The 16,964-nt window shown below is 40.1% G+C and overlaps 1 protein-coding gene and 1 long non-coding RNA gene across 3 annotated transcripts; both read right to left on the bottom strand.

The window, feature by feature from the left end:
• Positions 1-7,061: 7,061 nt before the first annotated feature.
• Positions 7,062-15,224, bottom strand: brms1 (BRMS1 transcriptional repressor and anoikis regulator). The gene is made up of 10 exons (XM_038732572.1): positions 15,071-15,224; positions 13,601-13,811; positions 13,420-13,510; positions 13,131-13,258; positions 9,087-9,166; positions 8,893-8,989; positions 7,880-7,969; positions 7,624-7,688; positions 7,435-7,474; positions 7,062-7,351 (listed from the first exon to the last, which is right to left on the bottom strand). Exons 2-10 carry the CDS (start codon positions 13,803-13,805, stop codon positions 7,344-7,346), a joined length of 804 nt encoding a protein of 267 aa, XP_038588500.1. The 5' UTR covers positions 13,806-13,811; positions 15,071-15,224; the 3' UTR covers positions 7,062-7,343.
• LOC119913209 lies at positions 10,044-13,121 on the bottom strand. 2 transcript variants are annotated; one of them, XR_005446406.1, is made up of 3 exons: positions 11,576-13,121; positions 10,761-10,933; positions 10,044-10,611 (listed from the first exon to the last, which is right to left on the bottom strand). It is a non-coding gene; the product is annotated as an uncharacterized LOC119913209 (long non-coding RNA). The 2 variants fall into 2 exon arrangements; XR_005446405.1 differs by having other exon boundaries at positions 10,761-13,121.
• Positions 15,225-16,964: the final 1,740 nt, after the last annotated feature.

The raw sequence follows: 16,964 nt of genomic DNA, 5'->3' as shown, positions 1-16,964 counted from the left end.
TAAAATGTGACAAAGTGCCATACGGTGGTCCAATGTGCAAGAAAATGTGATAAAGTGCCCTCTAAGGAGCCCTACATGCCGTGCCTGTAAATGCTTAAATACTTACTAGTTCCTGTTTGTTTTTTTATTACAGAGGTGTAGTAGTTATACTTTTAATCTGAGTCACTTAATAAAATAAGTTTAATCTTAACCAGGGTTTCCCCCCAAAGCATGCAGCTGGTGCCCTGTACATTGTTTTCGCCCCTGGTCCTCAGACAGCCTGAGTCCGCCACTGCCTATTTAGCTAAAAGTAGCTCCTTACTGTCTGAGTTAGGAGAAACTCCTAAAAATAAACTGGTGCGTGTCAGTCTTAGCCTTAAGATCCACGAGATTTTAGTCCATAGGGACTTTTAAAACCATTATGTTGATGGTTTTGGAGTTAATAAGTCTATCTCTAATCTTCCATCCAGTTTGGTCTTAAGTGTTCAAAAGACATTTGGTATTAGAAATTACTTTATCTAACAAGACACGTGCCCATGTGCAAAACTGCATGTTCAATTGCCACTATTGCTGTCGAATGACAAAGTTAGTTTCGATGTCTTCATATATTTTTAAAGTTGAATCCTTTTACCTTAAACTATTGACTATTTGTCTGAGGGATGTGTCCAAATGATCCAAGTAGCTTACTTACTTACTTTCAGTCATAGTAGTGACATAGTCATGAACATAATAATAAAATGTGACAAAATGTGCAAAGTTGCACCAACTGAATATCAGTGTGTATGTTTGTGCTTGTTTGTCTTCGTCATAGTGGTAGTAGAAATATTGCAATCCTAGAGAGCAGGCCTCACGAGCCCACAGAGAAACCTACAGGTCTTACACGAACATTTAAATATAATAATAAAACAACTAAACATTACTGTGTTTGTCTGACACACACTGAAATTCAAAGCATACAAACATATAAATACAACCAAACATTTTTAATTATTGTTACAACTAACCCAGACTCTTGTGGCCATGAACTAGCTTACCAACCATGAAAGAAGTCTGCACAGACAAACAATAAACATGATTTAAGTTTGATGAGTTTGACTACAAAGCAGGCTTCGCTACAACAAAACGTAAACTTTCTTACCTCAAAATAATTTTTTCCTTCTATAATTGACTGTCTCTGTCACAGGGTGCTATTTATTCCCATGTTGAATAAGGACTAAACTGAGCATGTGCAGAGTGAATCAGGTGATTCATAAGTTGTTCCTGATTGGAGTAATTGGATGTGTTACAACTGACCTGTGTTAAAACCATCCCCGGTCTCCACTACTTGGATCGTTGCATTAAATGTGACCCATTTGTGAACATCGTTGTCTGAAATGATTTGATTCTCTGTCACTAACCTTTGGCCTGTGTTGGCTGGTAATGTAACAATACTGTGCAGTATGACATGTACAGGGTTGGGCGGGTTACTTTAAAAATGTCCGTAACGTATTTGCTTTATTTTTGTATCCTGATTATGTAACAACCTTCTTGGTCAACTTGGCAAAAAAGCTAAATTCACACTTAAACCAGAGTGCTAAGTCCTAAATACCGAACAATAAATGTCCTAAAACAGCTGGCTGTTTCTCACTCACCAATACATTTCTGGTTATTAATTTGAATTGCAACAGACATTTAAAGTGCTTTATTCAATATTTTATATAAATAATGGATTTTATGACTATCTGTATGTGAAAGAATAGTGACGCCAGTAATTATCACCGGGCTCTATAGTTAACCTCTGCTCTACAGAGCTTTATAGTGGCTTTCAGCATCTTGTTTTGGTTTTACTGTCTGCAATTTAAAGGTGCCCTGTGGAGTTTTCTTGTAAACAAACACAGTTATGTTTATATTATCACCATTATGCATTGTGTGTATCCTTGAGGCCTAACAAATGTGTTGAACCATTTCCTTCATAAAACATCCGCAGGGACGATTTTTAAAAAATATTTTAAAACCAAATGGCCCGAGTTAGCGACTAGCTGCTGAACAGAGTGGAGCATTTAGCAGCTTAAGAGTCAGATATTTCCCTTTGGAGTTGGTGGAGAGCAAAACAGTGCTAAAAGAAAGCGAATATTGGAATTGGACTGTCATCAGATGGCCAGAAACAGGAAACCAAATGAATGCTACTATTGCCCCATATCTGGCGGATGTGTGAGATGACAACTGCTAGCAATGTGTTTATAACTAGTTTCTGCTGCCCCCAAGAGGTCAAGAATCTGTTACTGTTGGTTTAAACAAGCACAATATGTCTAGTTATGCCACGTGTCATTGCTAGGGACATCTACAGTACTGTTTCAACTGATGGGGGAGAGTTGAACTTTTGACATAAACCTTGTCATGTTAGCTGACAGGAAAATGTGGATAGAAAAGGGACTAAGAATTGGTTTAAAGAATAAACCTAATCGAAAAAAACCCCACAATAAATAAATAAATTCATTTACACCATGCAGAGAAATAGCATGTCTAAAAGAAACTGACTATGATGGCATGTTGCACCCTGTGAATAAAGCATTGAGTCTAGAGTTCTTGATATTTGCTCTGAGCAGAATATTTGTGTCTCCTAACTCCTCCTGACCAGCTGAAGGTCTTCAGGCACATCGGGCTGCAGCTGGACCCTTCATCCTACTGTGTGTGGAGATGGTTCTACTCTATTCCTGACCAACTGACGCACCTCCCACACTGTTTACAGTGGTATGGTTTCTCTGGATTCTCTGAGACATCCTTTCTCTGCTCACCTTTCCCAGCAACGCTCACAGTTTTAGTAGAACACGTGTGGCTTTTGACACGCTCATCTAATCTGTAACGCTAACGGCTTCTCTGCTGTGGGAACACGTTGATGGCATTTCAATTCTGCCGGCAAAGTGAAGCTTCACCCACAGCTGCTGGTCTCCTCTTGGTGTGACTCCAGTGATGTGACTTCTGTTGGTCTGGTGGCTTTGGAGACACTCCGCTCTGTGGAAGAACTTTCCACACTGGCTGCACAGGCGAGGTTTCTCTTTAGAGCGAGCCGAGACAGTGAAAAGCTTTTCTCACACAGGTTGCATTGGTATGGTTTCTCTCCTGTATCAGAGAAACGGTATCGCTTCAATTGAGACACTGGTTAAAGGGCTTCTTGCAGTAGCCACAGTGGTGGTGTTTCTCCCTGTGTGTCCTCACTCAACCTCTGTGCTCGGCTAAAACTCTTCCCACAATTCTCAGAAATAATTTAAATTAGTTTTTAAAAACACACTTTTTCTTAAACTAGGTCTAGGACAAACTAGCAAAGATACAAATCAGGAAAGTCAAGGTCTTTATATAACATAAAACATAGGACAGTGGAGTGGAGGGAATCTTGTAAGTTTTTATTATATTTTATTTATATCACAAATGCCTATTTGGCATCATTCAACACATCAACATATCATCATAGTGACAGAGACTTGCTTTGAGATTATTCTGTATTGGGTAGACAGAAACCTTTAGATTGAGAACTCTGAAATAAAGAGTAGGGGTGCCTCTTGTGGGGATTAATATGTTTACCATCAACTATTAAAAACAGAGCCGAGCAAAATTAGTATGATGTATCAAGGTCAAAAATATCTAAATATCCATATAGAACAAAAACAATGTAACTTACAGATTTCTTGGTGGTCTTGGGGTTCCTCCTTCATAACAATAGAAATGACTCATGGTGTACTTGGGAAAGGAATATTCAATTAAGCATGTGCTCACACTCAGGAAAAAATTATTTGCTCACTCTATGGCTGGCACAACAAGACAAAGCTTTATGAATACTATGTCAACACAAAATATGTCTTGTGCTTGGGAAAGTGCATCATCTTGCTCCAGCAAGGCTGCACTGTGACTGGGTTGTTTAAAATTCAATTTGAATCTGCCACCCTATTTTGTAGTGTACTAAAACAAATGTCTGGATCAAAGCGCTACTTTTCCTGAACATGACCACTAAGGGCACATATTGTCCCCCCAATTATCAAAGCTGGTGTTCCAACACAGACACTTTCATCAACAGGAAAAGTGACAGGAAGACGAATGAAAGCATCAAGAAGTCCAGCGACAGGAGCACCAGCAGGAACAGGAGAAGACACTTGGTGTGAAAAATGTTCTGGAGGCATAAGTGTCATTTATACTGGGGACGCTGGGCCCCACCACTTTTTGAAAATTAGCTTGCAACAAGAAATGTTAAATAACAAATAGAAATTCTATGAGAAAGGTTTACATGCACAATAGGAAAACATGAAATGCAATGTAGATATAGAAGAAACAGATCTGCCTTGTCCAAGAAAAGTAACTTAGGCTAAAAAAACAAACAAGCTGCTGATTACTGCATTATATTCAATGATATTTTTATATTCAGAATTGTCACCGGCCACATGAATTTTGTTTCCCTTCATATAAATAAAGACATTTTCACCATTAATTGGTGCAGAAAATGTCTCTAGAATGCAGGAAATTAAGAGTTTAATTCTCAAAATCTTCTAGGCGAGTCTCGTGGACTAAGTGTTTCATCACACCCCTAATATGAGCCTTTCAATGTCCCCACCACTTTTCAACACAAAATGTCTGGAGGTGTCACTGTCTTCATCCTCCTCCTTATCGGTCTCCATTACTTGATGACCGTCTTCTTAAAACTCATCCTCATTGTCAGAGGAGAGTGGGGGAATGCCCTCACCGTCATCCACCATAACAATCTCAACCTCACTTTCCTCTTCGGACGACATGTAGATTGGGAGATTGTGACCTTCGTCATTGTCGACAATCCTGATTAGTAGTATCATTAAGCCACCAACACACAGGAGGGCCAGTAATATCAAATAGTATGCAGTTCTGCCTCTGTTATCACAAACAGAATGAGAATAATTTTATGCTGCATTCATGAGACTCTTAATGGTAACCGTTACACTACCTTTTCACCTGGAAAAACTTGTAACTGTTACAGGGGGAGTGATTCTGCAGGATTGTTGAAATTTGAGCTCAACCGCCAAACAAATGCACCCCCCCTTCAGTCAACTCTGAGGTTTCTCCAGCATTCTTCGCCCTTACCTGATCATATAACTTTCTTCTCTGTTTATACATATATTCAGACATTTTCTTCTTTGTCTGTTTCTCGGCCATCTCTCCTTCCTCACAGTTCCTGGAGTCCGGCACGTTCGAATGTGCCAGTATAATTAACTCATCACTCCTGTGCACGAGCACTGACGCCACCTGTTGCTGATTGGCTGGAAAAATGTTATGGGCAAGGTCCACACTTTCTTTGTTTTCCATTTACAGAGCCAGGGCTTCGTAGGAAAACCAGACTTTATTTCGCCACACAAAACGGAAAGCTTGCAAACCGTGAGGACATGTTTGCTCAATTTAACAAAAAGTGAAATGATTACAATATCAACTCAATATGCTTTATTAACATGAACGTTTAGGTTCAACAATGTTGCCAAAGCAGAAAGCCATAAAAAAATTTAATAAATTATTTAAATATATTTATAAAAAAAATAATATAAATAATAAACGATAAAATGACATTAAAAAAGTCTTACACTCAAAATATGTCTTGATGTTTGACAAGCAGTAGCATTTTTCCAAGGAACAATTATTAAAATAACAAATAATTGTGATAATATAAGTCTTTTTATATAAACAATAATAATGATTTTTTTTTTCTATATCAGTCTGAGTTTCCACTGGTTGTTCTCAGTTCATAAATAAAGCCCTTCAGGCTACACACAGAACATATATCCATATATTTAAAATTAGATATGGATAAAACCAGTTATAAAGTTACTTACACATATATTACACAAATGTAGTGGTATGGTAATGTGCAAAACGGACATAAGTTCCATGTTATTTCAGTGTGTAGAGGATGAGGTGGAGTTGAGGAGTCTCAGCCTGAGCAAAGAAGCTGCTCTGTAGTCTGGTGATACGGCAGCAGACTGAACAGGCTGGGACTGTCTTTTAGTATCCTCACCGATATTGCTGATGCTCGCACAAATGGGTCTCAATGATGCAATGTGAGTTTCAGTGACCCGCTGCAGATCCCGATCGGTCCTGGGCTGTGCAGATCCCATGCCATGTTTCCAGTCTCGTCTATAAAAGTGAGGAACTTGACACAGGTATCTGCCTATGTTTCTTTGTGAGAACCTAAACGGCCAGGTCTGAATGCAAAAAGTCAAGCTTTAACAATCAAAACACACTCAAGGCCACATCCACGCAGAAGAACATGCTTTAATTAAACCATTACGTCCTGACTTTTGAAGCTAATGGTTCCATCGTCTTCATGACCATGAGGAAGCACAAGAAAAAATATTTTTAGCATTTTTAAAAAAAATTTAAGATATAATTTTAATGCAAAAGTTGGATATTTGATTCCTTCAAGCCAAAATAACAGTGTATTCTACGACGCATATTGGGGCCATTGTAGGTTAAAAAAAAAAGAATTATGGAGTATGGCCATTATCCGTTACAGTCCCTCATATCTGACTGTCTAAAAGCTCCACCTCTTATGTTTGCACTGACTCTTAGCTTGTATTATTAATGACTTAAAAAGCATTTTTTTCTTGTAAATTTCCCAATTTAATCTCAGAGAATGTGGGTTTTGTTTTGTACATTTACAACTTCAGTTTTTTCAAGGAATTATACCCCCCTGACCATCATTTGTTAAAAACTTACAATAGCCCTAAAACACTACCTTAGAAATATTTTGACTTTAAATACATCTTTGTTTTCTCCAAACAGTTCTTCTAATACACACATAGTACTTACATACTTTAATAGAAATTATATTTTGAAAAGATTTTAGTTGCCTAGTTAGTTATAAAGCCTGGAGCAGGAATTGATCTCCCTCTCTCTCTCTCACACACACACACACACACACACACACACACACACACTTTTCCATCACTTCAGAGGACCTTACTTCATCCTGGAAGTTTATGACATTATGGGGACTTGCTTTTTGTCCCCAAAAGGCAGGCAAGTTCCCTTAATGTGACCGTGTCCCCCATATCATCAGTAAGGCACGAGAAGAGATCCAGCGGAACACGCAAAAACCTTGTGTCACAAAAGGTTAAAATTTTAATCACCATTAAAAATCCTTCTATAAATACATGGTTGTCATATCATTAAGACCTTATTTTAAATAGCAATAGATAAATAAGCAGTGGGGTGGTTGGTTGCTGGGGTCAGAGACGCAGAAAAAAACACAACACAACAGTCTGCTGGGTTTCAGTCGAGGAGACAAAGCCTTAACTGTTAAAGTGGGTGTAGCTGGGAATGTGTGTTTGTTAAGTTTGGTTTCTTTGCCGCTGGTCTTCAATAAGATGCTCCTATTATCACCGCTCTGAAAGACAAAATGAGATTGTCTTACAGAAAAAGTCTCCAACTGAAGGGTCCCTGTATGGGTATGCAAACGGGCAGACTTACTTTCAACCTTCTTTTTTAGTGGCGACAGCGCTGCTTTTGCCTGAAAAGCACACAGAGATCAAGTTAGCTAAACATCTCTGTAACCATGACACATTTTGCTGCTTCATTTGTTGGAGTGTATGCAGTGTAGTGCTGTGGGTTTCACAAATTTGGGAGCCAAAATCTAAACCTAACTACAATTTTCTTTACCTTCTTGATAGCAGACCAGTCTTCAAGGATGTCGATGTCTCTCAACATGTAGACAATGAAAGGCCCTGTGAGACACGGAGGGAGTGGGGTTAAATCTGTCGGTTTACAGGCAAATGAACTTCGAGATACGGTTTGTGGCAGAATCACCAACACAGAGAGGAACTGCAACACATATATCAACACAGGGGAACGGCTGGAATACAACAAAGTTGTATAAGAAGGAGTTTCTGACAAGCGGCATGGGGAGAAGTTTCACCTGAAACCAGAGCTACTTTCTTTTTCCTCTCCGACCGACCCAGCAGGTTCTTTCTTTTACACTTCTTGCCCCTCGTGTCATCACTCCACTCTGTAATGCGAAAATGAAGCATTAATTACATGGCTCGTCTCACTGTTTAGATTTAGGTTCACTTCTTCTAACACAAGGTACCATATTTTAATATAGGCCTACATTTAACTATATGTTGTGTGTGTAGCATGAAGGAACTACAAATTTCATTTTGTCATGCAGCCTGGTGCTATACAATGACAAATAAACCACCTTGTACCTTGTTACAAGGAAAAGTGAAAAATGTCCTGAAAAGACTTAAAAGGTTGGCTGAAAAGCAACTGCTAGAATCCAATTTTTTTTTGCCACTGAGAAAAGCTCATCCGATTTAACCTTTTTTTTTCAAATTAGTACTTGGGCTTTTGCCTCTCAGCTGAAGAGAGACAGCAAATGTGGGAGAGAGAGAGAAGAGGGATGACATGGTCTTGAACCCAGGACGCCGTGGTAAGGACTCAGCCTCACCCTTTTGAAGTTAATTTACAGTGTCGTAAATTATTGCTTACACAAAGTCAGCTGTCAGTTACAAAAGCTGGTAATATGCTCCTTGTGACAGATTTTGTGCCTATGAGTGTTTTGTTTTCAAGTTTGCAACTGCTGCATTTGCTCTGCATGGACCCCTTAAATGCATGCGTTTGCTTCTACACTTTTTGCTGAGAGGCACAGTATTTAATACATTCGGGGCGCTGCCAGCACGAGCATGTACTGCTACCTCTGCTACACAGTAGGTCAGTTTTTAGGTTATCACTGGGTTCGTCTTCAGAGTGTAGTGAGTATTATCTAGTACATGCAAAATGTGTGTACACACAGACGCAGATTTCTGTTCAAACATTAATGATGGCAGAAAAACTAGAGTCAATGTATTTTGTTCCCTAATTCAACAAGACTAATGATGATGACGATGATGATGTATAGATTTATCTTTGGGATTGACATCTTAGCCGTACCTGAGGTGAGGTCTGTATTCTGTCTGTCCTCCTCCAGTCTTCTAATCTTTTCCAGCAGTTCTGTCTTCATGGCATCAAACAGCAGTGCCCGCTCACTCTGTAACACACACACACACACACACATTTGTTCAATAACATTGGCTGAAGTGTGTGAGTGTTCATATACAGTACGCGTGTGCGTGTTTATATATTACCTCCAGGTGCTGCTTTGCTCCCTGTAGTTCACACTCGTGCTTGTGTTTGATCACCTGTAGACACAGCTCTCTGTACACTCCTGTAGAAAGACACAGAGAGGACGTTAAAGACAGAGACTGAAGATATGTCTTTATTTTTTGTCTGTCCTTTTAGAAGAAGAAAGAAACAGATAGTGACACCATACAGTTTATTAATCTAATGCAGCTCATGGCACTTTTTTTCCTGTATACAAGTTTTTTTAAATGACCCTTTTCATTCTGTGATTTACAAAAAGACATTGTCGTAGGTATAGGATTAAGAAATTGTGTGACCTCTGCGAGTTGAATGCCGTCAACTTTGCTGTCACGTCGAGCAATCTGAATTCACAGTTCCCTTACCTCAAACTACCAAGATTAGGATTTCACAAAGAATATCATCTCTGCCTGTCATCATTAAGCACGATGCAACTACACAATTAGCTTCAATATAAAATGAGCTTGCTGTCATCTTATCATCTCTATCCAATTACAGCATAATGGGTTCATCTCAAGTCTCTATTTTGTATCCACGAGTCCCTCACTTGTGTCTTTTCCTTGCGAGGAGAGAAAAAAAAATGAGGATCCTTTCTGATACGGGGGTGTGCTGGCCAGTAAAAGACTTCTATGAAGGCCGCACTTGTGGATCCTTGCTCATGGCCCCTTAGTATGAGGGATGAAAAATGACATGTATGAATAAATAAATGCAGAAATAAATTAAAATTAAATATATTTGTAATAAAAAGACTATTTCTGCGTTTATGCATTTCTGTATTTATTTATTTACGGTTTATTTTACCTTAAGTGTTCTTGCCAAACACCTTGTTGACATAAAAATCTAAATAACTACTTTCTAGTGTTTTACAATTTTCTACTTTAGCATGTCCAGCTAACACTTGTTTAATGTTTGCAGTAGGGGAAAAAACAACAACCACCATAAGATCCATGTAATCCATACAATTTATTAAAAATAAAAACATTTACCATTATGGTTTAGTTTGTAGTTCTGTTTCAGTGTCACAGCTCCCTTAGCAGTTGCTTTTAAACTGCACATTCATTTTACATTTTAATGGTCATTCCAGGGGAGAACTGTAGCCCATAACAAACGTCATTATCATGCCATCATTTGTAATCTACCAATCAACTCTAACCAAAATCTACCAAATAAGCCCCCGAGAGAGTTGTGATGCCGGAGTGTGCCTGCTGTGTGTTGGTGTTGAATGTGTCTCACAAGATTTTAGAGTGAGAATTGTCTTTGAGATTTCAGCTTCCTGTTAAAAAAATAAAACATAAATAAAGAGTGTCTCCTGGAAGCCATCTACTGCACTGATTTAAAAGTTTCTGTACCTACGAGTCATTTCAACACCAAAATATGTGAAAATGGGGCCCAGGTTTACAAATACTGAGATTATCCTTTAACCATCTGTTGCCGTGAGGAGTCAGTCAGAGCTTTCTTCGCCTTGATAATACGACCTCCACCAGGTTTCTTGGTCAGTGCAGATTCAATTAACTGTGAAAGGAGTAGAAGACAAGACAATATTCACTAACAATAAATAATCACGAACAACTTACAGTAAATACACCTACAGAAATAGCTACCAATCAAAAAACTGTGCAAAGGAGGCTCTCACAGTAAATACATTTTACACATCAACTTACGTGTTTGACATCAGTATCAGCCTTCTCTTGTTTTCTGGAAGCGCTTCATTCCTCATCCAGGATGACTGTACCATCTGAGCCACAAATTGAAACGTACAGTGCTGAGTTGGTTACGACATCAAGCCGTGGCCTGGTGGACTGGGAAGAGCTGGAAGAGGTTGTCCCCTTGGAATCTAAGTGTAGTTCAGGAGAGAGAGAAGAAATAAACACCATTTGTTGGTTTTTCACAACTAAAGTGTAACTGGGTCTTAATCCATGGACTATGTTGAAAGAAACGGGAATCAAGTTTACTGTTGTCAGATCTGATAGTAAATACACCAGCATCGGGTTGCTGTGCTGCTTCTTCAAAGACGTCTGCATCCACTTTAGTTCTCATCTCATCGTGTGTGTATAATATTTAACTTATTAGCATTACCACAACAGACACAGTTGCTGCTCTCTGATGTACTTTAAACCAGCGTTAACAACCGCAGCTTGCAACACATCATTAGTCTGTAAATATTAACTGCGAGCACTATCTCTGGCTTTAAATGAAATGTACGTCTCAGCCAGCAGCTGAGTTTACAACAGTGTGCCACATTTTAAGCTAGAGGGCAAAACTAAGCTAAACACTTAGACTAACGTTTCAGACAGACAGATTTCAATTTAGCTTGTTTGTAACATTTGGCTAATTGCCAAGCTAACATTAGCTGTGCTTGTTTAACACACAGAGGATGAGCGACTGAGGACAGAGCAGATTAAAATAACGCTTTCTACATGTTAAACTGATAAAGTAATATATTTTTAGTCACGAAGGTTTTATTGCACATACGTACACTAACGAGCATAGCTGTGGTAAACTGGTGTAGTTTAGAGCTCCCTTCGCAACTCGGTCTCCACTGCGTCCTCGCCCCCTGCTGGCCGCTGTGCGTGTGTGCAGGAGCCGACACAGAGCAGCAGAGGCTGCGGTGGTGGACATCAATATTAAGTTATTCTACAATGCGGCTTCTACTCAAATGCAAAAAACAATGATTTAATAAGTAATTTAGAGACACTTACCACAGACTTTCGACGAGGAAAATGGCGCAGTAAATATTCCGGTTGGTTGAGGGTTGAAATCCAAGAGAAGGAGTTGGGCGGGGCTTTCCGGAGTAATTTTTTCACCAAGTCTTTTAACTACAAAAAACTACACCAACAGTGGAAGAATCCTACTCTAGCTGTTGTTGTAATAACCATGGAAGAATCCATGTACTTTGACACTGAATATGTTTGACTACAGGAATCTACTGTGTAGCTGGCTTGTGTCATGTAGATGAATCGCTTGCCTCCGTCTGGTTTGCGTTGCGGCCCCCAGCTAACCACTCTGTTAGCATACAGGCGCAGGCATAAATAAATGTAGAAACATGGAAATACAGGCATAAATAAATGTAGAAATACAGAAAGCCTTTTTTTTTTTTTTTTTTTTACAAAAACATATTTAATTTTAATTTATTTCTGAATTTAATTATTAATTTTATTTATTTATTCATTTATACATATGTCTTTTTTCATCCCTCATTCCTTAGAGATCGCTCCTCGAAGCACAAATAAGAGCTTTGGGATGGCCTGCAAGATGGCGGACCAGAAAGACATCCGGTTCAAGTGCGGAGCAAGTAGCGAGGAAATATCACATAAGAGACTGGGATGTACCCACTGTTTCAGATCCACATTTACACTGACTGAATCAGACTTAGAGGTTAACGTTTTTTAAACAGCCCCACCTGGTGGCCAGGTGTTGTACGGCGCTACTACCAGACATGAGAAAAGCTACACCTCTACACCCAAAAAAACCCCATGGGGCCAGACATGTTCTGTTCAATTTCTCAGATATGTTTGAGCAACCGAGAGAGAATGAAAGAGGAGGAGAGGAGAGGAGACCACGGAGGAGAGTGAAGAGGAGGAAGAAGAAATAGACGGTATGGGTTGATCTCACTTCTCCTTCCGGAAAACGCTGGACTGAGTGGCAAAACATCTGTTACCATGGCTGCGTTTAGCAAACCGGGAGTAAAACAAGTGATTATTTGCTTAAATTATAGGCAGTCGGACTCAACAGTGGTCCTTACTGCTTACCAAAGAACCAGTGGTCCAGCTCTTTCCCATTTTAGATGTGGTGTTTGTGTTTTAGCTGATGCAAGCTAACACTGCTGCTCGTCTTTCTGCCACTCAGTGAGCGTAGCAGCGTTCTGTGACATCATGCGCATACCCTCTATTGTGTGCAGGGAAGATTCCAAATTACCCAACAAAATCACATTTCACATCATGACTTTATGACATGCAACGTGACTTGCAGCGCAAGCCATGACAAAAAAGCTAAAGCTGTTCAAAATCCAAGAAAAGGTGTGTATTGCCTACCAGCCACTTGTGTTCGTATCTGCATGCTGTTCTGTAGCGCAGCCAGTGGTTCTTTGTATTCTCCAGCCTTCCCTGTCAGCACCTCGTCCAGCTTCACTTTCACTTGGTTCAGCCGCTCCCGAAACAACCTGCAATCACACGGTGAGGTCAGTCAGTGACGTTTTATGAACAACTTGGGGTCAGTCTCTTGTCCTTTTTTCCCTCCATCCTTCATAGAACTTGAGATAAGTTCAGAATCACACCAGGGGGACACAACGTAGAGTTTCTTCACCCTCCTGATTCAACTCACTTCTCTTTCAGATCCTGAAATTGTTTTTCCAGATCCAACATCTCATCTAGACATTCTCCTCTCCTCCGCTCGCAGTCTTCATCATCCATCTCTTCACACAGAGGACAGAGACAGCGTGAAAAACAGACAAGACAATAACAGAATCTTTGTCACAATTGAGCCGAGTACTTAGGGTCTTTACCCGAACTCTCCTCTTCCTCCTCATCCTCCTCTTCACTCTCCTCCATGTCAGTCTCCCTCTCCTCCGTGCTCTCTTCCATGGTCTCCTCTCCTCCTCTTTCATTCTCTCTCGGTTGCTCCACCTCTCCGTTGGCCTCAGGGAGTTGTGACTCTCCCTCTGCCTCCATCTCCTCCTCCGGCTCCCTCACAGGGGGTTGAGCGGGCATGGCTGCCTGAGAAACATGACGACACACACAAACTATTCTCACAATGTGTCTGGGTAAGTCAACCAAATCCATCTCTTTTCTGTCCGCTATTTCATCAACAACAACAAAAACTCTTAACAAAAACTTTTGATGTCATGTTTTAAAAAAGAAACAATTTATAATATAAGTATATAATATATGAACTATTTCAAATAGTAAACGGCGACATTTGGAAACAGTCGGCGCCCAGTTTATTTATTTTTTCAATTTTATATGAAACACAACTGCCTTCAACATACTGACACTAATATCTGTTGATTTACTTGTGCTATTTTTGCTCAATATTGGTGATGTTGAGGAATTACAGCACTGCAGCTTGTTTGCAATAACAGTAAACCACACACACAAAAACACACAGAAAGCAAACAAACGTATAGGACAAACATGCTACTCTGTATGTAAAGCAGAGACTCGTCCGTATTTTAACTGTGAATTGTTGCTTACTGTGCAGATAATATTCAAATAATTTTCACCATTGAGCTATTGTATGGCTTCTGTATCTCTGTCAAGTCAGCTTTAAAAAACACAGCACAAGACCTGAAATTACCCGATTTTCCTTGATGAAAAGCAAAAGTGTTATGAGGAAGAACTAAATAATGTACCTGTGTTTGAATAGCTTAAACGAAAATAAGCGGCTTGTTTCCACCAAGAGATGGCTACATCCGTTTACATTGCTTTTATTTTGTTACCTTACCAGACTTCCTGTTTCACCTCGCCTAGCTTGACCACTGGTCGCTTCCGTGATGTCATACAGTCAAACGGTAAGCGTTATGAGCTATTTGAACCCGAACTGAGTCTGAAGCATCTTAATACTGTCCAACTATTTACTTACAACACCCAAAGGAAGTAACCGAGACTGGTTGTTGCATTTTACTGTCATATCAGAGGCAAATAAACCCGAGTGAAGTCAAGTGCAACACTAGCTAACAACTGAACCCACACAGCGAAAGAATGAATGCGTGCTCACATTGACAGGCTCTTTAAGTCATTTTATTGTCATATCTTCTCTAAACGAACGTGACGTTAGATAGTAATCAATATAATCAGCGCTTAAATATCATTAAGCACGCTGAAGCATCAAGCTTTCATTCTGACCCTGTCCACCAACTGCACACGGATTAACAAGTAACGTTAACGTTATCCGTCCGTGTAGGCAGGCGATGCTGTTTGTAAACAGATAACCTTCCCTCCACCGGACAAGACAGTGACTACAAGAGCCCGCTCACCTTCTCCCTCTGCTCGGCTGTAGAAAGTTAAAGTAGGATTTGTTATATTTCCATTTTAAAAAGTACTTCCTCTTCAGTTCAGTTATCAGCGGACACTTTGCCGGACTCTACAACCCGTAAGTTTAGCCAATCATCGCCAAGCACTACCGATGGCGCGACCAATAGGAACGACCTTCCCGAACGTCGCCTGTCCAATCAAAATGCTAAAGCAGGTGTAGTCAGCCAATCATAAATCAGCTTGTTGCTGGAACACATCATAATTAACCAATAGAGTACACGTCATACAAAACCCGCGCATCTCCCTTTTTTAAACGCATCATAATAGAATAGACCAGAAAATTTGCACTTCCTGCGGAAGGTGCGTGTGAATGCTGAAGCTGGAACGAACTTGCAAGAGTTTAATTCAAATGCTCAAAGAAGCTGAAATGCTCAAACAATTGCAAAACACCGCAGAAAATGCAAAAAAGCTTAATTCAAATGCACAAAGAAGCTGAAATGCACAAAAATAAGGCAAAAGATTGCAGAAAATGCAGAAGCAATTAAATCAAATGCAAAATGAAGTATTAGGGCTGCAATTCACTGAAAAAGAGCTTGGAAGTGTAACAGAGCTAAAATAAGTTGCTAAAACGATGAAATGTGTTATACTGTCATAAATGGAAATTGAAATGAGTCAGTCAAAAGAAAAAAGATAGAGAGATAGAAAGTTAAGGGGGAGATAGGCAAGCAGGAAGACAGACAAAGTTAAGGGGGGAAAAGGCAGACAGACAAGCTAATAGATAGACAGGCAGATAGATGGATAGAAAGAAATGAAGTTGAGTGGGAGACAGACAGAGACAGGTAGAGATACAGGCAGTCAGACATTGACAGAAAGAGAGGCAAAGAGACAGACAGACAGACAAGTTGAGACAGAGAGACAGACATCAATTAAGTTGATGGGGAAAAGAGCAGCCATCCATACAGCTTCCAGACACTTTAATATAGGCCTTTAATTGAACCAATCACAGACAGACTAACAGACAGACAGAAAGTTAAGGGGTAGAAAGGCAGGCAGGCAGGCAGGCAGACAGACAGACAGACAGACAGACAGACAGATGGATGGACCGACAGACAGACAGTTAAGGGGGAGACAGACAGACTGACAGACAGATGGATGGACGGAAGATAGATCTGCTCCTGATCCTTCACACTTCAGGACCTTGGTGGTCTGGTGACTGGAGGTACAGCTGTCGTTGTACAGGGAGGAGAGCAGAGGGGAAAGAACACAGCTTTGAGGGGAACCAGTGCTGACAGTGCAGGAGTCAGACACATGCTTTCCCAGCTTCACTTGCCACTTGCCGTTGGACAGTAAATCTGCGATATGTAAAAGTTGAATACTGCCTATTATGTATCAAAACTGTTGAGCTTTTTAAGGTTCAATAAGGTCAAGAAGGCTCAAGAAGCTGGGTGTCACATCCTGCAGTGAAAGGTCCTTTGTTTGGGCTTTTATTTTGAAACATTAGGTCAGATAGGACATAGCACAAACAATAGGACATCTTGTCACCATCGAGGGATTTTATCTTGAAAAATCAGCCTCATCCTGAATTCCCTGTTAAGATGCTTTAACTGTCTGTGGTTTTAATTTGGAAGAATTTGGGTCCGGAGAACTATTGAGAAGCCTTTTTCAACCTGACTAAGATTAACCCAGTAGGGCTTTTATTTTGTAATTTGTGTGTGTGTGCTCATCTGTGTGTGTGTGTGTGTGTGTGTGCGCGCGCATCTGTGTGTGTGTTTCTGTCTGGGTGTTTGTGTTGTTTGTGTGTGCGCTTGTGTCTGTGTGTGCATGTCTGTTTGTGTCTCTCTCTGTGTGTTTGTGTGTCTGTCAATCAAACTGACCTGATTACATGATCTCAATCAG

Source organism: Micropterus salmoides, unplaced genomic scaffold, assembly GCF_014851395.1.
Source record: "Micropterus salmoides isolate LMB-PRFRI ecotype aquatic unplaced genomic scaffold, ASM1485139v1 Ms_hic_scaffold_2, whole genome shotgun sequence".
Taxonomy (NCBI): domain Eukaryota; kingdom Metazoa; phylum Chordata; class Actinopteri; order Centrarchiformes; family Centrarchidae; genus Micropterus; species Micropterus salmoides.
This window is presented reverse-complemented; position numbering and strand designations above follow the sequence as displayed.

Coding starts and splice junctions, on each gene's coding strand:
- brms1 (XM_038732572.1), bottom strand. CDS start 13,805: ATGCCCGCTCAACCCCCTGTGAGGGAGCCGGAGGAGGAGATGGAGGCA. Junction 13,511..13,600: donor GGAGGAAGAGGAGAGTTCGG/GTAAAGACCCTA, acceptor CTCTGTGTGAAG/AGATGGATGATGAAGACTGC. Junction 9,167..13,130: donor GATACGAACACAAGTGGCTG/GTAGGCAATACA, acceptor GTCTTTCTACAG/GAGTGTACAGAGAGCTGTGT.